We start from the raw sequence: 24,849 nt of genomic DNA, 5'->3' as shown, positions 1-24,849 counted from the left end.
CCACAAGGATCAGTAAGTTCACGGACGATACGAAGGTGGGTCGAGTTGTGGATAGTGCAGAGGGCTGTTCTAGGTTACAAAGGGACATTGATAGGATGCAGAGCTGGGCTAAGAAGTGGCAGATGGAGTTTAACCCTGAAAAGTGTGAGGTGATTCATTTTAGAAGGACAAATTTGAAAGCAGAATACAGGGTTAACGGAAAGATTCTTGGCAGTGTGAAGGAGCAGAGGGATCTTGGAGTTCATGTCCACAGTTCCCTGAAAGCTGCCACCCAGGTGGATAGAGTTGTTAAGAAGGCATATGGTGTGTTAGCTTTCATTAATAGAGGGATTGAGTTCAAGAACGGTGAAATTATGCTCCAGCTATACAAAAGCCTGGTTCAGCCACATCTGGAGTATTGTGTCCAGTTCTGGTCACCTCATTTCAAGAAAGATGTGGAAGTGCTGGAAAAGGTGCAGAGGAGATTTACTAGGATGTTGGCTGGAATGGAGGGAAGGTCTTACTAGGAAAGGTCTTACTAGAGAGCTAGGGCTTTTCTCTTTGGAACGATGAAGGATGAGAGGTGACTTGATAGAGGTGTACAAAATGATCAGAGGTATAGATAGAGTGGACAGCCAGAGACTTTTTCCTAGGGTGGAGGTAGGTATTACGAGGGGGCATAGTTTTAAAGTGAGTGGAGGTAGATATTGGGGAGACGTCAGAGGTACGTTCTTTACTCAGAGAGTGGTAGGGGCGTGGACGGCATTGCTGGAATGGGTAGTGGAGTCGGCCTCATTAGGGGCATTTAGCGGCTACTAGATAGTCATATGGATGATAGTATAAGGTAGGGGTGGAGATTAGATAGAGCTTAGGTTTAGGGTAAAATTTCGGCACAACATTGTGGGCCGAAGGGCCTGTACTGTGCTGTACTGTTCTACGTTCTATGTTCTATTTAAATCAGATGTTCTAGCAACAGCAAAAGATCTGTTTCTAGTCTGGATTCCAAGGATCAAATATGCAAATTATAATAAAATTATAACTAAGAGAAAAGCATTTAGTACTTTCACAGCAGATAATAAAAGTGCAAGTCATAATAAATAGGAAGAATATGCAGGTAAGCTACACAAATAGTTAAACAGATTATAAGGGAGAGAGACTAACAAAATACAAAATAAGTCTTTCAAAAGGCACTGCTACTGTTGATAGCAACAGTAACAAGTGGACCCAGGTGGATCTTGTTGATTATGAGGTCCTTGATTGGAGCTGTCAACCTGGGCCAATCAGGAAGTCCTGGCTGACCAATATAACCAGGGGATTTAGAATCCTCTCAGTTCAGGGAACTGACTCTGACCTGGCTGGCCACAGCCAGTGTACTGTGCACAAGTAAACACAGGGTGACTTGGTGATGGGGATACTGGCCTCTTTGCAGTTATTTCAGTAACAATCACACTAAGGTCACTGTGGTGAGGGAGAAAACTTGTCGTTTAGAATGCGGCAATGGTAGGAATACTAAACATTGTCTCAACTTTCAAAAGAACTAGATGTTTAGACTGTAAAACCACCAAAGCTAACTGTGGAACAGAACAGCATATCTGACTGTCAAAACCTAAGACTTGAGACTTTAATTAGCGTGTAGCTGTAGTACAGTATTCAGTTCCAGGTTCCCCATTTTTACATATAAAAGTATGTAAAAGTTTCAGCTTAGATTCATGAGGGTCCTTCATAAAGATAATAAGAAGTTTGGAATTTGATATTTTTCACTGTAATTGACAAGGGATCGGTGATCTGCTTAGTATCTTCTGAATTTAGGTTACATGAGGGAAATTTTATGGAGCCTGAAAGAGCAAGAAACAATGTGCAGTGTGTTTTAATTAGGTGGGATGTGAAATTCCAATTTCCCACAGTGAATTGAGATGCAGAAGTAAAAGTATATGTGTGTGGTGTGCCAAGCATCAGATGACCCGTGATGAACTCATACTTTTAATATATTTGCAGGCTATGAATATTCACGAGCATAATATTTTTAATTATGACCTACCATCTAAGATAAAGTCTTGTGACACACGGTTTATATTAAATCAGAGAATTTTACAGTACAGAAGGAGGCCATTAGACCTATTCTGTCTGTACCAGCTCTGGAAAGAGCTACCCTGCTTGTCCCATTCTCCAGCCCTATTTCCGTAGCCCTCTGAATTCATCCCTTTCAGGTTTCATAATATCCTTCTATAGCAGGGAGATCAGAATTGCACACACTGTTCTAAAAGTGGCTGAACCAATGTCCTGTACAGCTGCAACATAACCTTCCAACTCCTATACACAATGCACTGAACAATAAGTAGTTTCTCCTCAAATATATCCAGTTCTCTTTTGAAACCTTCTATGGAATTGGTCTCTGCCACTCCCCAGGTAGCGCATTCCAAATCCCAACAACCCTCTCAGTAGATTCATAGAGTCATGGGTTGTGCAGCATGGAAACAGACCCTCCGGTCCAACTCGTCCATGCTGACCAGATATCCTAAACTAATCTAGTCCCATTTGCCAGCATTTGGACCAATTCCCTCTAAACCCTTCCTAATCATATACTCATCCAGATGCCTATTAAATGTTGTCATTGTACCAGCCTCCACCACTTCTTCTGGCAGTTCATTCCATACATGCACCACCCTCTGCGTGAAAATTTTGCCCCCTAGTTTTCTTTTATATCATTCCCCTCTCACATGTAAACCTATGCCATCTAGTTTTGGACTCACCTACCTGGGGAAAAGACCTCGTCTATTCACCCTATCTATGCCCCTCATGATCTTATGAACCTCTATAAGGTCACCCCTCAGCCCCTGACGCTCCAAGGAAAATAGCCCCAGCCTATTCAGCCACTCCCTTTAGCTCAAATCCTCCAACCCTGGCAACATCCTCGTAAATCTTTTCTGAACCCTTTCAAGTTTCACAGCATCTTTCCTATAGCAGGGAGACCGGAATTGAATGCAGTATTCCAAAAGTAGCCTGGTAAATGTCCTGTACAGACACAAAATGACCTCCCAACTCCTATACTCAATGCACGGACCATTAATTACAGCGCTTGTGGTGCAGTGGTTGTGTTCCCACCTCCAGTCAAGCGATAACCCGCCTTAATAGGCAAGTCACCACTGCCTAATAAGAATTTCACCTCGATGCCCAGAACCTAGTTAAAAGATGCAGTGAGTCACTCCCAATGCCAAGATAGGCCTTGCTGGGTTTCTCATGTGATTCTACCAAAGCCCACATCATTCAGACACCTGTAAGATTCTGCCCATAGTTAAGAAGTCAAATGGCAACTTGGCCCTTTTGCAGGTGGTTTTGAATACAAGAATAAATCCTCCCACAAGCATAGAACTTTGGTGAGACCTCACTTTCAATACTGTGGGCAGTTTTGGTCTTTATGTCTAAAGAAAGACACACTGGACACAGGTGCAGAACTGTAAAGGTTCACTTTTTAGATGAATTTATGAATAAGAAATTTGTCCTGTGAGAGAGGCTGTGTAAATTTACCCCACCATCTTTGAAGACAAAGCCGTGATCTAATTGAAACATACAAGACTGTGAAGGAACTTGACAATGGGGAGGTGATGGCCTAGTGGTATTATCGCTGGACTGTTAATTCAGAGACCCAGATAATGTTCTGGGGACCCGGGTTCAAATCCTGCCATGGCAGATGGTGGAATTTGAATTCAGTAAATATCTGGAATTAAGATTGTCGGAAAAACCCATCTGGTTCACTAACGTTCTTTAGGGAAGGAAGCTGCCATCCTTACCTGGTCTGGCCTACATGTGACTCCAGACCCAGACCCACAGCAATGTGGTTGACTCTTAACTGCTCTCTGGGCAATTCGGGATGGGCAATAAATGCTGCCTAGCCAGCGATGCCCTCATCCCATGAATGAATAAAGGAAATAAAAGTTAGATACCAAGAGGTTACTTCCCTAGTTTGGAAATCTTCAACAATCTCAGGATAAGGGTTGATCATTTAGAACCAAGATGAGGAGAAATTTCTTCACTCAAGTGGTTTACGAATCTTTGAATAGATTCAAGGTTGAGACAGATAGATTTTTGATATCTCAGGGAACAAGGGAATAGAAAGAGTGGACAGAAAGTGGAGTAAATCAGCATGATCACACTAAATGTCAGAATGGGCTTATGGGCTCACGTGGCCTATCTCAGTTCCTTCCTTTTCTGTTCCAAAGATGATTAATGTTCCTACAGTTTTGCTGTAACCAGCTAATCTCAAATTGTTCTCCAATTCATTGCCTGTAATGATTCTTCAAAGATTTTTTTAAAAATCTATACTGTACCTTTGTTCTTTGACATACACAAGGGAAAAGGTCATCTTTTGGCTGGTCCACTGGTTCCATACCATCTCTTATCTTTGGTTCACTGACCTGAAGATCAGCATACTCCTGTTTAAAAACACAAATTTATCAGATTCAATACAGTGTGGTTGCACTTACTGTCCATTTTACATTTTGTTTGCTCAATTCTGTCCAATTAAAATATATTTTCTCATACTACGGAACATTCTCTAATCACTATAGAAATCAGTTGACCAAATTATTATGTCAAGACTCAGTTGCTTCTGATTACATTCTAATTTTGTCCTTTTCTATGTAGCAGGCTTCGCCTTTGATTGGCACCTACCAATGGACGGCATGACATGTATCAGGACATCAATAAAGAAATACTGGCACAGAGCAAACTACCCAGCTCACCAAGCTGGTATAATCTACTTTAATCTCACTTTGCTATTCTTTTCGAGGGTAGTGTTCTACAGAGATTGAATATGCATCCCAGCAGCTGGCAGAGCTGTGCTTCTGCTCTGTCTTTTTGTCCATTACTAAACTTCAATTGACCTTGGAGCAAAGACTTATAAAATTCAAGTAAACTTACATGCAGATTTAGTGTTTTCTATGTTATATATTCACCCACACATTGCACTGCGACATGTACTTTTTTAGATCAATATAGTAGATCTCAAGCTCTGAGGGAAGAGTTATTCCCAAAAACAGTGACAGCAAATTTAACAACTAAAATTCTTTAAGTCTGCAAAATACATGTAATTAGCTGACTAAGGCTACACAAACTGCAAATTTATGTGAATCATATTACAGATATTTGACCCCTTCTTGTGTGAATATACGAATTCCTAAGTTCACAACTGAAATCTCCCATTAACATTGACAGTATAGTTACACCACTGATGGGAAGACGCAACAAAGTGTGACAAGTTTACATTCTACTGTAAACATGGGAGTTTATACTGATGGAAGTTGGTAGGAGCTGTGGCCTGATTTTGTGTGTGTGTGTGAAAGAGTAAGTGAGTGGGGTGGGGGTGTGGTGGCAGTATTTCCATGAAGCTCTATAAGCATGTCCTATGTGTCACTCAAGAAATTATGCTGTACTAAGTGTTTACAAATGTTTACAAATTAAAGCTAGAAGATCTATAAGCCTGTTTAAAACAGCGCACTGGGGTGTTTGGAAGCTTGAAAATTGCATTGCACAGAATTTTGCCTAATTTTGTTTCCATGAGAAATTTTATTGGTAAACAAATTTAAAACAACACTTTACACTGTATAAAATAAGACTTGATGCTGTGGTATATTCTGTTCTCTTAGATACCTTGAGAACATGGTGGGCACCTCACACATTCCACAGCAATTCACCTGGAGCTATCTTAGCTCAAATTCACCAGACAGTAAAGATTCAGGTTTCAGTTTATTGAAAAATTAGTAAGGATATCTGTATTGAAAATAAGTGTTAAAGGTTTTTTTCTTCTGAAATGTGCTTGATTAATAAAGTATATTACCTATTTGATAAGATTAAATTAAACTGAGTTGTGTTCCCCAATTCCATTTTGATAACAGATAATTGAGTCCTTGGGAATGGATGAATTCTTATCATTTGAGATAAATGTAATAGTGACTACTGTGATCTTAACATTGGTAGCATATGGCCATAGTTTTAACACTATGTCTTGGTGGAAAAAAAAATTGAAAGAACGTTTTTCAAGGAGTAAACTGTTCATGAGTCAAGACAATTCCTTTAATCAGTTAGTTTGTCCCTAATATAATCACTCAGCTACTGTTGAAGTATGTGTCACAATCCTCTCTTGGTTACAAAATTCCAAAGTTTAACAAACATATCTCGTAAGATCTATCCCAGATAAAAACTGATAAAGAGAAACCATAAGATAAAGAGACAACCATAATCATCTTCTCAAGGTTTGATTTGGAAAAAAAGTGCAAGGACATTCCCTTGATACGGAAGAAAGTCCAATAAAGCGTTTTGTGCTAAGTAATTTAGCTTTATTTCAGAAAAAGCTGCTCGGTGTAAGACATTAGATCATACAAATATGAACATAAACAGCAAGTTCAGGGCACCCACAAGCCAAGAATGTTCAAAGCATGAGAACTACAAAATATTTGAATGATTTGATTGGATTTATAGAACAGTACAGCCAAGGAGCAGGCCCTACAGCCCATGATGCCAAATTAAACTAATCCCTTCTGCCTGCCCATGGTCCATATCCCCCCATTTCTTGCTTATCATGTGCTTATCTAAAAGCCCTTTAAACACCCTCATCATATCTGCTTCCACTACTACCACTGGCAGTTCATTCCAGGCTCCTACCACTTTCTGTGATTTGAATGATTTTATTGTCACGTGTATTTTAAAGTGAAAAATACAACAAAATAAAGTGAAAAGCTTTCATTTGTTGCCATAACAGCGCCATTTTGATAGTTTAAGAATAAGAGAAAATTGCAAGACATAGTTTAAAGAGAAGTCTATCCACGATCAAGTTCTGAGTCAGCCACTGTTTTTTAAAAAAGTTAGTGGTTATGCTATTTGACTAATAAGGCAGAGATGTGTTTAAGTTCTGAATATTAATTGCTTTTAATTAGATAACTGAAATCTGAAATAAAAATTTAGTATCAATACTAGATACAATTATTGAGCCTTTTAAAATGCACAGTCTCATGGCAACCTCAAAGTTACTCTGCAGAATTCAGCCCATGTTGCCACAGATATAAGTAAATCACCTGCACACTCAAAAGAGGTTACATGAAGTTACAGAATTATCATGAAAACTCACTGGTTCATTAATACCATTAAGGAAACTTGCTCTCCTCACTCAATCTGGCCTATGTTTGACTTCAATCCCACAGCAAAGTGGATAACTTTTAACTGCCCTCTGAATTAGCCTAGCGAACCAGACTGTTTTATCAAAGCAACTATGAACATTTATAATCTCCAAAAACTATAGCGGTTCAAGAAAGTGGCTCACCACACTTTCTCTAGAGCAATTAGATTTGGGTAATAAGTGCAAGTCTCGCTGTAGACACTGTCATCCCACTAGTAAATAAAAATTCTTAATCTAATCTCATTCATCTCAAATAAAGTTTCATTCAGAGGAAATGTTTCCTTGATTTACCATTTTTATTAAAATCTTAAAACGTTTTTTAAACATATTATTTTGCTACAGATTAACTCCTATAAAATACTGTTGATGTTAGGAATCTGAAATTAAAAAAAAACAGAAAATGCTTTGTTTCCACATATGTTGCCAGATCTGCTGAGTTTCTCCAGCATTTTTTGGTTTTATTTATTTCTCTACTCCTCATTATTTACCTTTGTTTCCCTAGTCCTTGCATGCATAAATAGTTACATTTTATTATTGTGCAATGTTTTAAAATGAAATTTATCCTTTTATTTGAAATATCATCTGTTTGTTAATTCACATACAATTTGTGATGGTTCAGATTTATATTAAGGTAAAGTTTACAGAAAGTGAAATCTTGTTTATAATTTCTATATAGGTTCTATAACAGCCTAATGGTTCCAAGATGCTTCATGAATATAAACTGACATTTGACCATGGAGTAAGACATCAAGAAAAGATGGTTTTGAAAAGACTGAACATAAAGGATGAGCCTGGGAGAAGCTTTATAGAGGGGGGACTAAGAAGCCGAAGCCCCTCCTATCAACAGTGGGTCAAAAGGGGGTACCCAAAAAAAGGCCCAAATTAAAGAATAAAAGGCACTCGCTGTGGGGTTGGGGAACAGCATATAGAAGAGAGTTACAGAGATAGGGTGGGAAAATTTACAGAGGTACTTTAAGCATGCACTCAGAATTGAGAAATCATTACTGCATAAAAACTGTATTACATTTATACCATACCCTTTAACGAAGATGTATAAAATAAAGACTTGAGGTTTCAATATTCAAATGTCACGGAGAAATTCCTTATATTCTTGAATAAAGAAGGTAAGGTAAGTCCTTAACAATCTCACATTCATGAAATAGCCAATTGGTTCTTTACAGTTGGACCTGCAACATTAGATCTCTCTGAATTTTAGTCACTGTTCTATAAATGGTCATTATTATTGCTGGTTACTGCGCTAACAAACTTGTCTTCATTTTTGTATCCCCATTTCCTTATAAGAATTATATCCCAGTAATTGTTTGCAACACCTAACCAAAGGACTGGAAACATATTGGGCTCATTGAAAATACAGTGGAAAAGTTAATCTACTCGAGGGGTGAATTTCAATGGACTGGTTCCAGGTTTCAGATATTGTATAACAATGTCAGATTTTTAAAATTGTAGCATTTATACAATAGCTTAGTACTAATAGCTTGGCTATTAGTAAATGGCTCACCACTAACAAATAAAATAGTTTCTGCTCAAGGTTTCGATGTCTTTTTCTGCCAATGGCCATTTGCCACAAGAAAACATTGAAACTCATTTATAATCTGTCTGAAAACCTGGGAATAGCAGTCACAACTGTTTACTGTACCCTGGGGAACAATGCATTATTGCTTGAAGATTCCCAAGTGTCACACAAAAATTATTTCAATACTTGTAAACTGCAAACATGAATTCCATAAATTGTATCAAAACCGTACGGCATTACAACAAAATCCTTTGAAATACTAAAGATTTTCATCCAATATTAAAACTTCATAAACTGATCATTATAACAACAGACTTGTTATAAGATCATTCCACATTTCTATTAATTTGCTTTGAGTATAGCACCAGTTTAAAATATGGGTGTTTCACATTGTAAATGCTTCTACTTACCTGGAAAAGTTTATAATAGTAGCAGAAGATGTGATCTGCCATAAGTTTGTTTCTAGCATAGTTCTGCCCAGCTTTTGCAATCATCTTGGCCTATGAATTAAATCGAAAATAAAAAGAAAATATATTTCCAAGAAAAGTGTTTAATACTTTTTGTCATGTCAATCTTTTTTACTTTCATGCCAGGAAGCAGAACACAGAAATACCAGTGCGAACTTAGATGTAAAGAAGCTCTTCATGATTTTAGCTGGTCCTGAATAACAGCAGTGGATGATAATTATCAAGCATTGAACCCTGATGACCCTCTTGAATTTTCTCCCCTGTACTGATCATGGCCCACCCCCTGACCAAATTGGAAAGGCAGCCCTGATGATGAGCTACCACACCGCTGATTGATCTCTGTGCAGCCATCCGAATGACTTATCGCTAATCCCTTGACTGACTGCACTGGACCTGCAGGTCAGTCTGTGGCCTACTCCCCAAATTGTACAGACTCCCTGACATTGGACACCCTGGACTGAGATGCCTTTGACTAACTGTGCCATTAACACCTGACTGAAGACAATCCTCGCAGACTTGACAAAGAATTGCTCAGTTTAGACCTCCAGACATGGCCATTTAGTTGAAGCACATTCAATGCCTTTGCTATATGGGTTGCTGGCACATGCTCCAGGTGTGACACTGACATACCACGATGCCCTACAGAAACATGATCACTCCCTTGACTGATCACTGCTGACCACCATGACAGGCTATCTACCTTTGTGTTTACCCTAAAAGGCAAGGCAGGACAGAAGTACTGGGAGCCTTTCAGCTATGAATGAGGCAGCAAAGCCCAAAGCAAGGCATGACAGAGATGTTAGGAGAATCCCAATAGGCACAAAGTCAATGAGCGCTAAGAGAACAAGCTAACAGCCCTGAGATGCACCCTGCTCTAATCCATGAGAAGGGTGTTTGCTCCCCATATGCCAAGTGGCCGGGCAGCAGCATTACAATGCTAAATCCTCTGTGGATGGAGTAGGGGAATGGTGCAGTCAATGTTCATGGATTGTGCCCTGAGGTGGCCAAGATGGAGGCTTGCTCGGAGCAGCAAGCAGTAAATTGGAGCCGGCACGTACTCACAGAGATAGAGAAATATAGACGGCAGGATCGGGAGCAGGCCATTCTACCCCTCGAGCATACTCCACCATTCAATATGATTGTGGCTGAGCATGAAGCTCAATTCCCTAATCCCACGCCCCCATTTCCCTTGATATTTTTTTAGCCACAAGAGCTATATCTATCTGCTTCTTGAAAACACATAATGTTTTGGCCTCAATCACTTTCTGTGGTAGTGAATTCGACTGGTTGCCACTCTGGATGAAGAAATTTCTCATCTCAGTTCTAAAATATTTACCACCAACCTTAAGCTATGAGCTCTGGTTCTGGTCTCCCCCACCAATGGGAACATCCTTCCTGCAACTAACTTGTCTAGTCCAGTTGGAATTTAATAGGTTCCTATGAGATCTCCCCTCATTCTTCTAAACTCCAGTGAATACAATTCTAACTGACTCAATCTCTCCTCTTAAGTCTGTCCTGCCATCCCAGGAATCAATCTGGTATATCACCGCCGCACCTCCTCTATAGCAAGAACATCCTTCCTCAGATAAAGAGACCAAAACTGCACACAATATTCCAGGTGTGGTCTCATCAATGTCTTGTATGACTGTAGCAAAACATCCTTGTTCCTGTATTCAAATCCTCTTGCTCTGAAGGCCAATACACAGTTTGCCTTCTTTACTGCCTGTTGCACCAATGCACTTACTTTTCACGATTGGTGCATAAGGATACCCAGGTCTTGTTGAACATTTCCCTCTCTCAATTTACAGGCATTCACATAATAATCTGTCTTCCTATTTTTGATACCAAAGTGGATAGCTTCACGTTTATCCACATTATACTGCATCTGTCATGCATTTGTTCACTCACTGAGCCTGTCCCACTCTAACTTTCATGTCAGGAATTGTCACTCTCCAGTCTGTTGAGCAGGAAAATACCGAACTGCATATAACTGAGGATAGAATAAGTAATAATAAGATGTTAATGCAAACAGATAGTTTCTGCTGTTCAAACTTTGCATAGAAAATCCTAACTCTTTCTCATCGTCAAAAATCTAATTCTTCTGATCTTGATACATTTTCCCAAATGACCTGTCACTGCCTACACTGTTCAGAGGCCGGAAAGATTCAGCCAGTGTCTTTATATAGTGAAACATCCCATGACATTTCACAGGAGTGTAACAAACAAAAATCGACACTGGATTAGAGAAGAAGACATTTGTTTGCTTATCTATACATTTTCTGTTCTGATGAAAAGTCATTGATCTAATTGTTAGCTCTGTTTGTCTCTCCATAGATGCTGCCATACATACTGAGGATTTTCAGTATTTTCTGTTTTCATTACAGGGGACACTGGGATCGATGACCAAAGACTTGGCAACAGAGCTATTTTAGACAGCATATCTCAAGCAAAGGAAATAACGAGGCAGAGAAGTCGAGGAAGGGAGTTCCACAGTTTAGGGCCGAGATGACCAAAGTAACTTTATAAGCCATTCCCAAACATCTTTATCCAAAGCTTTGTCTTTCAATCACAGTGAACCACCAACTTTCAAACATGACACTCTTACTTATAAACAAGACTGTATGCTTTGCAAGAGAAAATTACAGTTTTAAAGTAAAGAATACAACATTTATTCTACTACAATATTATATTCACACAATTACAGGATCTGAAGATCACAAAGATAGAAGTATGCTTAATTCAATTGATACTTACACAATTTACTCATGCCAGCTAGATAAACAAAAAAAATACAAGGTCTTACTAACAATAATGCTCAGCTCAGCAATTAAAGGAAATAAAACATAATGAAAATTACCTCTTCATCGTGAGATTTTGCCCACAGAATCTTATCCAAAAGATCACTTAAATCATTCTTAAACGGAATATAATGCTCCCATGGTCGCAGGTCATTGTAGAAATGTTCATAGTAGACTGAATCTTGCTTTAGGATAAGACCACCACCTGCGAGCAAATAAGGCATCCTGTATGCTGCCACAGTGCCATCAATGTTGATTTGATACTTGTACTACAAAAACAAAAGTTTCAAAGGATTTTTGGATCTGATGCAATATGTTCAAATCATAGAACTTTAAGCAAGATACACAAACAGTTTTTCTTTCAGAAAAGCCATGACTATCTAGATTATTTATAATACCTCACCATCACACGCTCATTTTAAAAATCACATTATTCACATAAACATGAAATAATTCTTCCAGTGGAATCAAGAAATAAGGACCAATGATGTGATGTGCAATAACAGTTATAATTTTTTTCAATTTCCACTATATATGACTAATGCTAATTAACTGAAACTGGACAATTTCAATGCATCAATTTTTTATCCACCTAAAGCTTGTGAACTATCCTAGTGTTAAGAAATTATACTTTTTAACTCTGGACAATCCTTGTTGATGGGAAATATTTCTATCAGTATTGCAATAGAGTTCTATTACAAGTATAACCCCCAAACATTAATTTCAACTGGAAACTGACTAAGTACACTGAACTCGATTTTCAGTAAAACTATTAGCCTTAAACCCTGCTCAATATTTAAAAGCATATTTATATTTTTCTTAGAATTTCAAACAGCATTATCGTACTTGGATCAGTGAGATGAGCAAAGGTCTTTTTCCAATCTTCACTGTCTCATTTGGAGTTTTTATGACAACCTTACAGTCAGCAGACATGTTAGAATTCCACTCTGTAGCTGAATTTTATTACATCTGTAATGCCAACAAACCTCAAGGTATTTGAGGTGTGTAGTTTCTAATGTCTATAAAAGTAATTCTGTGGTTTATTATCCTGTAATTTTACAGCAGATGATGGCTACAATTTTCAGCTCAAGGTCATTTATCAAATGGTGATAACTAAGATCATCATTCCATAGAACTAAAAGTTAATTTTTACTATCAAATAATACTTTACATTATTCTGTCGTCACCCAGTAATCTCTAAAGCAACACAGTATTGTTTGGGCGCAATGCTGGAAAATGGGATCCTTGCTAGTGCTTGCCGCAATAAAAACAAAAAAAAAGCAGGAAATACTTACTAGATTAGGTATCATATATGAAGAAACAAACATAAGTTAAAGTTTCAGGTCAATAACCTTTCATTATAAGTGGAAAAAGTTGAAGATGAAACAGATTGTACACAATGTGTGTACAAAGGTAGTGAAAGGTTGGCGAGTGTGGATGGATAGAGTGCAGCTAGTAATGATTTAATGCCAATCGAGATAGTGAGCCAAGGCAAAGAAAGATGACAATTGAAGAAGAATAAAAAGATGACCTAGAGAAGCTCTAAATAACATCAAAATAGTTAACAGAAGATGCTACTGTAAAAGAAATGGGTAAACACATTTAACCTGAAACCTTTGAACTCAATATGAAGTCTGGAAAAATGTAGAATGCCTCATCAAAAGGTGAAGTGTTGTTCCTCAAACTTCTGTTAAGCATTATTAGAATTAAAGGAGGATGAGAACAGAGATCAGATTGGAAGTAGGAAGATTAGAAAAGATCAGATTGGATTCAAAATTGAAATGAGAGGTAAAATGAACAGCTCCAGATCTTTCAATTAGGCACTTTATGACCTTCTTGTCTAAACATTACATGCAACAATAGCAAATCATAAATAGTGCCCTGTTTGTTTTGGACAACAATTTCAGGTGAAGATTCAGCTGTTGTCATTTATAGCTCCTCTAGACCCACTTTTTGTATCTTGACATTTCCCATTATCATCCATTTTGTCATTTATCCTCTCCTGTCTTTCACTTTATTGCAGACCTTTTCTTTTTGATTTTAATCCCCTGCCCCATTTCTTGCTTTTAGCCTATTGTGTCTCTAGTTGTTTCCAATTTTGTCAGTAAATCAGGGAATTTCTTTAAATGAAAAGTCATCAATATTAATGCAAGCTCTACTTCATTCTCTACAACGCTGCCAGACCTGTTAATTTTCCTAGCACTTCGTTTTATTTCATATTTCCAGCATCTCCCGCAGTTTTTATATTAATCCCTGTTCAAACTTGTGTATAGCTTCTTATTAATTAGAAAAACAGCATAATTATGGGCCACAAGACATTTCTTCCATTGACTCCACAGATCTAGCTTAGGTCCTTCAATCAAAACAGAGGAATGGCTATAATTTGTTCTACAGCCATAGTGTCATATAGTACACAAGAGCTCTTCAGGCCATTGAGTCAGAACTGAGTCTTTCAGGTAAAATCTGAAGGATACCCAGCCATCACACAACATTAACAGGTAGGCAAACAGAAGAAAAATGATACACTTTAACAAAACTTTAACATTAATGCGCAGGCTTCCAGTTCATTTAACATTTAGCTTTTATGAACTTCCAATATTTGTAATTGAATGCACTAAAGAACTACAATTCTAATTATAAATCTAGAAATAAAAAAGAAGAAAGTCATTACTTTTAAAAGTTGGTTTATGAATGGTATCAGCACTAGTTTGAACTATCTAAATTTTGACGATTCATGCAGTTATTCATGTTATGGCTGATGGTTAGGTGAATGTGTCAGGATTGCTAGCACCTCTGAGTCAAAAAGCATGGGATTCCTTTCTTTCATGGACGAATGAACAGCTTCAATAACAACCAAAATATACACTTATGTCAGAACAAAACGAACTGTAATCTTTCCATTTAATAGTAAAACACATTTAGGTCACATATGAATTTGAAATGGCTGTATCTCTTTAAAATTAACCTACAATGTAAATTGTTTGCAAAACCCAGAGAACTGCCTTAACTTTTAAAGCTGAGACACGATACATGAGCAAAAATTGTATTATGCAACAGTTCAATAATAAAGATTATTTTTAAAAATGTGAATTGTGTTATAATCTTTGGAGGCATAAACTCAATTATGCTAACATATTAGGTTTCATCTTCAAAAGTTTAAATCTATCATATGAATAGTAATAGCTACCTAAAACTAATCTACTGCACACTCAGTTCAATGTCAAGTTTGGTCACACATGAAAAACACCAAACTGTTTTAATTTGGTACCTGTTACTTGGTATTAGCAGAGCCAGTGATAACAGATTGTGAAAACTAAAATAACAAATTGGAAAAACAAGCGTTCCTTCAAAAATAAGAGTTGAACTGCTATAGTGGAAGAATTCAGTAAAACTGCTAAGTGAAAATATACATTTGTTTTCTAATTTCCTCATGTTAGCTTTTGTTTTCCATAATAATGATCTCTTGTTTGCTATACTTTATTTTACATGCATTTTTATTGATCAATCATCAGAGATATCTCCAAATAAACCAATCTGTTACTCAAGTATAATTTCATCCTGATTTTACTGGAAGAAGAAAATTAATTACAGAAAATACACCAAATAAATTATGATTAAGGAATATATCTCTGTTGTGCTTTATACAATCAACAAGGATGTAATACAGTGTTATCAAGAACAAATGCATTCCAAGTTAATACAGTAAGGTTCTGTAACCTTACATTATTCAGTCTTTAAATGAAATAACATACAACCAAAAAAAAAATAGAAGCAGAATTAAGCCATTCAGCCCTTTGAGTCTGCTCTGCCATTCAATCATGGCTGATATGTTTCTCAAGCCCATTCTCCTGCCTCCTCCCCGGAACCTATCATCCCCTTACTAATCAAGAGCCTGTCTGTCTCTGTCTAAAATACACTCAACGACTTGACCTCCACAGTCTTTGCAGTTACGGGTTCCACGCATTCACCATCCTCTGGCTGAAGAAATTCCCCCTCATCTCAGTTCTATAGGGTCCTCCCTTCACTGTGAGGCTGTGCCCTTGGGTCCTAGTCTCCCTTTCTAGTGGAAACATCTTCTCCATGTCCACTCTATCCAGGCCTCTCAGTATTCAATGAGTTTCAAATAAGTTTCAATGAGATCCCCCCTCATCCTTCAAAACTTCACTGAATACAGACCCAGAGTCCTCAAATGCTCCTCATATGATAAGCTGTTAATTCCAGGGATCATTCCTGTGGACCCCCTCCAATGCCAGTACATCCTTCCTTAGATATGGGGCCCAAAGCAACTCTCAATATTCCAAATGCGATTTGACTAGAGCATTATACAGCCTCAGCAACACATCTCTTGCTCTTGTATTCCAGCCCTCTTGAAATGAATACTAACATTGCATTTGCCTTCCTCAATGCCTTAATTGGTAAGCATGAATTATTTTAATGCAAATTATGTTGCAGCTAATTAATAAATCATACCAACGTATTTCCAAATTCTCGAAACAATAAAGTAGGTTACATTTCAAAACTAGATCCACATACCTGGAAAAAATCAAAAAATGACACATGTTTTACAATTGGACCATAAATACTTTCATTATGAGGGAAAAAGAAAAAGTTTGTAAATGCAGCATCAATCAAATCAGGATGTTTGATACTGAGTTTTACAAGCTCTAGACGCTCCTTTCGGCTGTCACGTCCTCTCCAAAATGCTGTACAATTTTTGTTTTCCCAAGAAGGACCAGTGTTGGCCTGAACAGACATCATATCCAGACTTACTCTGTGGAAATCAGGATTCACAATAATTAAAAAAATTGACAAATCGTGTACCTCTATGACTCTATAAAATGTGATAAAAACTAATAAGTTCAATGACGAATTCTGTCTTGCGTATTGAATTAAATTAAATCTAATTAAGTTACACAAAGATGCAATCAAGAATAAATGAACTTGTTACAACTTAGCTGATAAATAAGAGATGTCGCGATTCAAGATGTCAAAGTGACGTAAAAGACATTTCTCGTCTGTGAAGTAAATTGATCATTCCATTCCACCACACTGCACTATTCATTCATGAATAATTGCTGCTTAGGTAGCTTACCCAATGACACTTGAAACTGTACCCCAATATGAAGTCAACAATTTTAGCTTTTAATATGAATTATAAAAGGCACAGAATGTACAAAACTCGTTATATGATTCCCTAAATCTTCTACCAAATTATTATTTAGAAGACTTTTAAAAACAGTAAATCATTATTAATTTGCACATTAAGAGTCAAATTTCTTCTGGGCTGGGAGAAACTGACCTGTGTATTTACTGACCACCCAAACCAGATGGACTACACTATAGAGTTCTGAAGGAGATAGCTGTGGATATTGTAGAGACATTGGTGGTGATCTTTCACAAATCACTGGAGTCTGGAAGAGTCCTGGAGGACTGGAAGATAACTAATTTAACACCCTGTTTAAGAAGGGAGGGAGGCAGAAGATAGGAAATTATAGGCTGGTTAGCCTGACCTCGGTCACTGGTGAGATTTTAGAGTCCATTATTAAGGATGAGATTACAGATTACTTGGAAGCTCGTGGCTAAATAAGGATAAGTCAGTACGGGTTCATCAAGAGGAGGTCATGCCTGAGAAACCTGTTAGAATGCTTTGAGGAGGTAGTGAGCAAGTTAGACAAAGGAGAGCCAATGAATGTGATCTATTTGGATTTCTACAAGGCTTTGGACAAGGTGCCGCATAGGAGGCTGCTAAATAAGATAAGAATCTATAGTGTTAAGGGCAAGGTACTGGCATGGATAGAGGGTTAGCCATCTGGCAGAAGGCAGACAGTGGGGATAAAGGGGTCTTATTCAGGATGGCAGCCAGTGACTAGCGGAGTTCCACAGGGGTCAATTTATGGGACCGTAACTATTCACATTATACATTAATGAATTGGTCGAAGGAAGTAACAGCATTGTTGCTAAGTTTGCAGATGATGCAAAGGCAGGTGGAGGGACAAGGTAGCGTTGAAAAGGCAGGGAAGCTACAGAAGGACTTGGACAGGCTAGAAGAGCGGGCAAAGAAGTGTCAAATGGAATATAGTATGGGAAAGTGTGAGGTTATGCACTTTGGTAGGAAGAATAGAGATGTAGACTATTTTCTAAATGGGGAAAGGCTTTGGAAATCTGAAGCACAAAGGGACTTGGCAGTCTTAGTTCAGGATTCTCTTAAGGTTAACATGTAGGTTCAGTTGGCAGTTCAAAAGACAAATGCAATGTTAGTAATCATTTCAAGAGGGCTGAGACTGTAGAAGGGTCTGGTCAGACTTCATATTGAATATTCTGAACAGTTTTAGGCCCCGTATCAGAGGAAGGATGTATTGGTGTTGGAGAGGTGCAGAGGAGGTTTACGAGAATGATCCTGAGGATGTAGGGCTTGTCATATTAGGAGCGGTTGAGGACTTTGGGGCTGTACTTAATGGAGGTTAGAAAGATGGGGGTTGGGTTGGGGTGGGGTGGGATCTGTTTGAAACTTACAGAATACTGAGAGGCCTGGATAGAGTGGACATGGAGAAGATGTTTCCTTTAGTTGGTGAGACTAGGACCTGGGGGCACAGCCTCAGAGTGAAGGGAAGACCCTTTAGAACTGAGATAAGGAGGAATTTCTTCAGCCAGAAGGTGGTGAATCTGTGGAACTCATTGCAGAAAGCTGTGGAAGCCAAGTCATTGTGTGTCTTTAAGGCAGAGATAGATAGGTTTGTGATTGGTAAGAGGTTGAAGGGTTATGAGGAGAAGGCACCAGAAGTGGGATTGAAAAACATATCAGCCATGATCGAATGGTGGAGCAGAACCATCAGCCAAATGGCCTAATTTTGCTACAGTATCTTATGGCCTTCTGACTTGCAAAATTCAAATTCAACCTGTGTGAGACTGTATGAGGAATTTCCGTCTTTTCCAGCAGGGGTCAGGTTTGCAGTGCATTTTGTGAACTGCAATGGACTGCATGAGGATTTTCAGTTCTCCAAGACAGCAGTGAGGCCTGAACGTTACCTCTCTACCCTCAGTTTATTTGATCCCACTGTCCAAACATCATCCCATGCTCCCTCAGACTGCTCCATGACACCTTAAATACCCTAATGCCACTGCCACCGCTGCACACCAACCATTCATTTCCATGTTTCATTTCTTTACCAGTTCCACACTGCCCCCTTTTGCCTTGCTGCATCCTCATGCCTTGCATTTTATCCTTTTTTTCTCTAACCTCCCTTCTTTTCCGGCTAACATGCACGTTTTCCCATTCCGATGATAGGTCAATGACCTATAACTTTCACTCTGCTTCTTTCTCACAGATGTGGCCTTACAGATGTGGTGCTTGTTCCTGCATTTTATTTTACATTCCCAGCAGTTGTAGCATTCTATTGCTTTTTATAAAACAAAATCATTTTCTTTCTTCAAATGGATAATGAGGTGGTAACAAGTTGTAGCATTAACTTGCTCATGTATTAAAACAAAATCTAACTGAATTCTAAATGACATACTGAAGTACCAAACAGCACTGGCATCAGAACTAAGTTTGCCTGAAAACAGTATAAAACTTCTTGGCAACAGAGCTGGTGAAGCATATTGAGATTAAACTAAATTACCAAGCAGAAACTATAAAGCAGAAAATGCTTACTTTTAAAATGCGTGAAGTTGCTTAATCAGAGTATATAATGATTGATGTTGAAATCTGAAACTACTGTATGCATGTGCCATGTATAACTAACTTTACGAGAGGATGTATGATTCAGCTGCTATTACGTGTCATGCAAATCATGATGAGGGCACTCAGTTGGTCTATTCATCCAATGTCAAAGACCTATGAAACTTATTTGAATTTCAGTAATAAAATTAAATGTATTCTGTACAAATTGCTAACGAATGCTTTCATCATTTGAAGCTTATTGTGAAATTTAAGTACTACCAGTTTCACAGAATATCATTCTGTCATTAAACCTGCATGTAATCTAACAAAGTCTAACAATCTGCTTTATTTGTTCTTCAAGATATTGTTACACACAGTACAGAATGTAGCTGGATTATCTGAGGAGTGGCAATCATACTCAGATGACAATATTCATGAGCGCACAGAAATTCAACAAAGTAAGTTTCACATAACAGAATTTGAGACGAGTAATAACAAAATCTTAAATGGTGTCATTTCAATACAATACGTAACTGCACAGAAACAGGCCCTTCAGCCCACCAAGCCTGCGCCGATTCATAATCCTTACTTAGACCGCTACTTATTGCCCATACATGGTTTCTCTATCCCTCTGCTCGACTCCCGTTCATGTGTCTATCAAGATTTGCCCTAAACATTACCAACATGTCTGCTTCCACCACCTCCAGTGGCAGTGTGTTTCAGGCACTTCCCACCTTGTGCGAAAAATTTTCCCTGCACTTCTCCCCTAAACTTCCCCCTCTCACTTGAACCTTTGCCCTCTTGTAGTTGACCTTCCACCCTGGAAAAAAGCCTCTGACTATCCACCCTACCTATGCCTTTCATAAATTTGCTGACCTCTATCAGGTTGGCCCTCAGCCTCCGTCTTCCAGTGAAAACAATCCGAGTTTATCCAAACTCTCCTCAAAACTAAAGCCATTAAAACCAGTCAATATCCTGGTAACCCTTCTCTGCATGCTCTCCAAAGCATCCACGTGCTTCTGGTAGTGTGGTAACGAGAACTGCACGCAAAATTCCAAATGTGGCCTAACTAAACTTTATACAGCTGTAACATAACTTGTCAACTTTTATATTCGATGCCCCAGCCGATGAAGGCAAGAGTGCTGGATGCCTTCTTGACCACCTCATCCAGCTGTATTGCCACTTTCAGGGATCTGTGAGCATGTATGCCCAGATCTCGCTGTATGTCAATGCTCCTAAATGTTCTGCCATTTATTGTATAATTTACATCTGAATTTGATCTTCCAAAATGCATCACCTCGCATTTTTCCAGATTAAATTCCATTTGCCATTTCTCTGCCCAAGCCTGCCATCTATCTATATCCCGCTGTATCCTTTGACAATCCTCCTCACTATCTGCAACTTTGCAAATTTTGGTGTCATCCACAAACTTACTAATCAGGTCACCTATATCTTCCCCAGATCATCTATATATTACAAACAACAAAGGTCCCAGCACTGATTCCATAAGAACACCGCTAGTTACTAACTTTCATTGCGAAAAGCACCTTTCCACTGCTACTCTCTGTCTTCCATGACAAGCCAGTTTTGTATCCATCTAGCCAGCTCACCCCAGATCCCACGAGACTCTACCTTCTGTATCAGCCTGCAATGAGGTACCTTATCAAATGCGTTATTAAAGTCCATGTAGACAACATCTACTACCCTTCTCTCATCAATCATTCTTGTCACCTCCCCAAAAAACTCAATCAAGTTGGTGAGACATTACCTTCCTGCACAAACCCAGGCTGCCTATCACTAACAAGTCCATTTGCTTCCAAATAAATCCTCTCTCTCAATATCTTCCCCACCACTGATGTCAGGCTCACTGTCCTGTAATTACCTAGACTCTCCCTGTTTCCTTCTTAAACAAAGGAACAACACTGGCCATTCTCCAGCCTTTTGGAACCTTGTCTGAGGACAAAGAGGAGGCAAAGCTATTTCCAGTTATTTCCTCACTTGCCTCCCACAGTATAGATAGATAGACCTCGTGTGGTCCTGGGAACTTGTCTAATGCATTTCAAGATACCCAAAACTTCCTCCTTCGTTATGTTGACCTGCCCGAGAGTATTCACATATCTTTCCCTTACCTCATCATCCGTCATGTCCCTCTCTTGGGTGAATACCAATGTAAAGTACTCATTAAGGATCTGACCCATTTCCTCTGGCTCCACACATAACCTTCCTCCTTTATCCTTGAGTGGGCCTATTGTTTCCCTAGCTATCTTCTTGCTCCTAATATATATATAAATTGGCCTGGGATTCACCTTAACCCTGCTGGCCAAGGACATTTCAAGGCCCCTTATAGCCCTACTAATTCCCTGTTTGAGCTCCTTCCTACTTTCTCTATATTCTTCAAGGACTTTGTCTGTTTTTAGTTGCCTGGGCCTTAGGAATGTTTTTTTTTTGACCAAACTGATAATTTCCCCTGTCATCCAATGTTCCCAATTCCTGCCATTCCTGTCCTTCATTTTCACAGGAACATGCCTGTCCTGCACTCTAATCAACTGGTCTTTGAAAGGCACCCACATGTGAGATGTAGTTTCACCCTCAGACAGCTGCTCCCAATCCACATTCTCCAATTCTTGCCTAATTTGGTTATAGTTTACCTTCCCCCAATTTAACACCTTCATCTGAGGTCAAATTTTGCCCTTATCTATACAAGTACCCAAAAATTTAGGGAATTATGGTCACTATTCCCAAAATGCTCCCCCACTGGAACTTTGATCACCTAGCTGGGCTCGTTCCCCAAAACCAGGTCCAGTACAGCACCCTCCCTCGTTGGACTGTCCACATATTGGAATGAGTAGGATGAATTTGTTGATAAGAACATTAAGAATAAATTAGTTGTAAGTGTGCTACTTCTGTGAAAACAAAAAGAAAATGATTTGAAGATCTTAAGTCGAACATGAAAACTTCAAAAATTACAAAATACCACAATTGTATAAAATAAGACATTCTTTCAAAATATCAAAAGCCTATTACTTGTGATATTTAGCATGTTCCATGTTAAAATGACCAACCCTATCCATTCAACAGTTCAATGCACATTGCAATTTAAACGTTACACAAAAAAAACTGCATGCTGCCTAGATTTAATGACATTAAAAGAATTAACACTGCGCCAATTATCTGGAGTTAAAGGCTGCTTCAGCAGTTTGCAGTAAATCTGAAGTATAAACATCAACTGTAACTTATTTATTTTCTATGACCTAAATTATTGCAGCAGTAAACTTCTTGATGTCATTAAATTTGTACAAATATTTACTTACATCAGATTAATTTGAGCGAAACACAACATACAGGGAAGTGAAGTTTTTTTTAACATTGAGGCTGACATATAATAAGGAGTTAGAGTTAGGTCGTGTGGCAAGAACACCACCTCCAGGTATTGCAAGGAGTATGCAGGCAGAAAGACTATCTAGCTGTGCAACATCACTAGCCAGCATTGGGCAGAGCTGTCCGCCAACAGGAAGGACAGTCTATTTAGCCAGCCTTTACGCATTCAGAGAAGCGTCAGCTACTGTGTGCCAGGCAGAGACAACGTTTTTGCTGCTGTCAGCACTCCCTCCACCTTGCAAGTCCATGTTCAGGCCAGACCTGCCATTTCTCCCAAGCACCACACGGAACTGCCCAATTGCTCTGCTCATTGACTGGTGCTACTTGTGCCACCTTTGCCCTTGCTCTTCGTCTTTGCCCCACTGCTAGATTCTCAGGCCAAGGCTCCAGCAGATCTGCAGAAACTTGGCCTTGTGCTTTCAAATAAACCTATTGGACTATAACCTGGTGTCATGTGACTTTTCACAATGTCCACTCCAGTCTAACACCGGCACTTCCACATCATAGCATAAAAATGACATGTCTGATGATTAACTGCTAAGATTTTGAGCATCTTTATCTGTTACAGAAATTTTTATATGTACATCATGAGATTTACTGAAAATGTTGGTTGATGTTCTTTGCAATAAATCATTCTTACATTTGAACAATTGTTTGCTCCTCGCAGAAATCATAATAGGTATAGTAACCTCTCTCTTTTAGAATATTTAAGATGATTTGGCAACATTATTGGGTAGCTTTCTTTAAGCTCCTGAAACATGGGTATTGTCTGTAATTAAATCAGCTGAATTGATACTACAGATGCTTCTATTCAGATTTGTGTCAGCCAGCTAAAATGTTATATCCTAAACAAAACTAATGCTGTCTGAAGATAACAAGGTGTAGAGCTGGATGAACACAGCAGGCCAAGCAGCATCAGAGGAACACGAAAGCTGACATTTCGGGCCTAGACCCTTCTTCAGAAATGGGGGAGGGGAAGGGGGTTCTGAAATAAATAGGGAGAGGGAGGAGGCGGATAGAAGATGGATAAAGGAGAAGATAGGTGGAGAGGAGACAGACAGGTCAAAGAGGCGGGGATGGAGCCAGTAAAGGTGAGTGTAGGTGGGGAGTTAGGAAGGGGATAGGTCAGTCCAGGGAGGACGGACAGGTCAAGGGGGTGGGATGAGGCCAGTAGGTAGGAGATGGGGGTGGGGCTTGAGGTGGGAGGAGGGGATAGGTGGGAGGAAGGACAGGTTAGGGAGGCAGGGACGAGCTGGGCTGGTTTTGGGATGCGGTAGGGGGAGGGGAGATTTTGAAGCTTGTGAAGTCCACATTGATACCATTGGGCTGCAGGGTTCCCAAGTGGAATATGAGGTGCTGTTCCTGCAACCTTCGGGTGGCATCGTTGTGGCACTGCAGGAGGCCCAGGATGGACATGTCGTCTGAGGAATGGGAGGGGGAGTTGAAATGGTTCGCGACTGGGAGGTGCAGTTGTTTAGTGTGAACCGAGTGTAGGTGTTCTGCAAAGCGGTCTCCAAGCCTCTGCTTGGTTTCCACGATGTAGAGGAGGCCACAACGGGAAGAGCGGATACAGTATACCACATTAGCAGATGTGCAGGTGAACATCTGCTTGATGTGGAAAGTCTTCTTGGGGCCTGGGATGGGGGTGAGGGAGGGGGTATGGGGGCAGGTGTAGCACTTCCTGCGGTTGCAGGGAAAAGTGCCGGGTGTGGTGGAGCTGGAGGGGAGTGTGGAGCGGACAAGGGAGTCACGGAGAGAGTTGTCCCTCCGGAAAGCAGATAAAGGTGGGGAGGGAAAGATGTCTTTGGTGGTGGGGTCGGATTGCAGATGGCGGAAGTGTCGGAGGATGATGCGTTGGATCCGGA

At 39.3% G+C, this 24,849-nt stretch overlaps 1 protein-coding gene across 2 annotated transcripts in view; it reads right to left on the bottom strand.

Annotated features, from left to right (window-relative positions):
• The window catches only part of poglut2 (protein O-glucosyltransferase 2), a 42,048-nt gene that overhangs the window by 5,962 nt on the left and 11,237 nt on the right, over positions 1 to 24,849 (bottom strand). For both annotated transcript variants that reach the window (XM_020512244.2, XM_048597537.1), the window contains 4 exons: positions 16,480 to 16,717; positions 12,006 to 12,215; positions 9,092 to 9,181; positions 4,305 to 4,409 (listed from right to left, as the gene is read on the bottom strand). In XM_020512244.2, the coding sequence (XP_020367833.1) occupies positions 4,305 to 4,409; positions 9,092 to 9,181; positions 12,006 to 12,215; positions 16,480 to 16,717 (643 nt within the window). The remainder of the gene's footprint in view (positions 1 to 4,304; positions 4,410 to 9,091; positions 9,182 to 12,005; positions 12,216 to 16,479; positions 16,718 to 24,849) is intronic.

This window comes from Rhincodon typus, chromosome 6, assembly GCF_021869965.1.
Source record: "Rhincodon typus isolate 14 chromosome 6, sRhiTyp1.1, whole genome shotgun sequence".
Classification (NCBI taxonomy): Eukaryota; Metazoa; Chordata; class Chondrichthyes; order Orectolobiformes; family Rhincodontidae; genus Rhincodon; species Rhincodon typus.
This window is presented reverse-complemented; position numbering and strand designations above follow the sequence as displayed.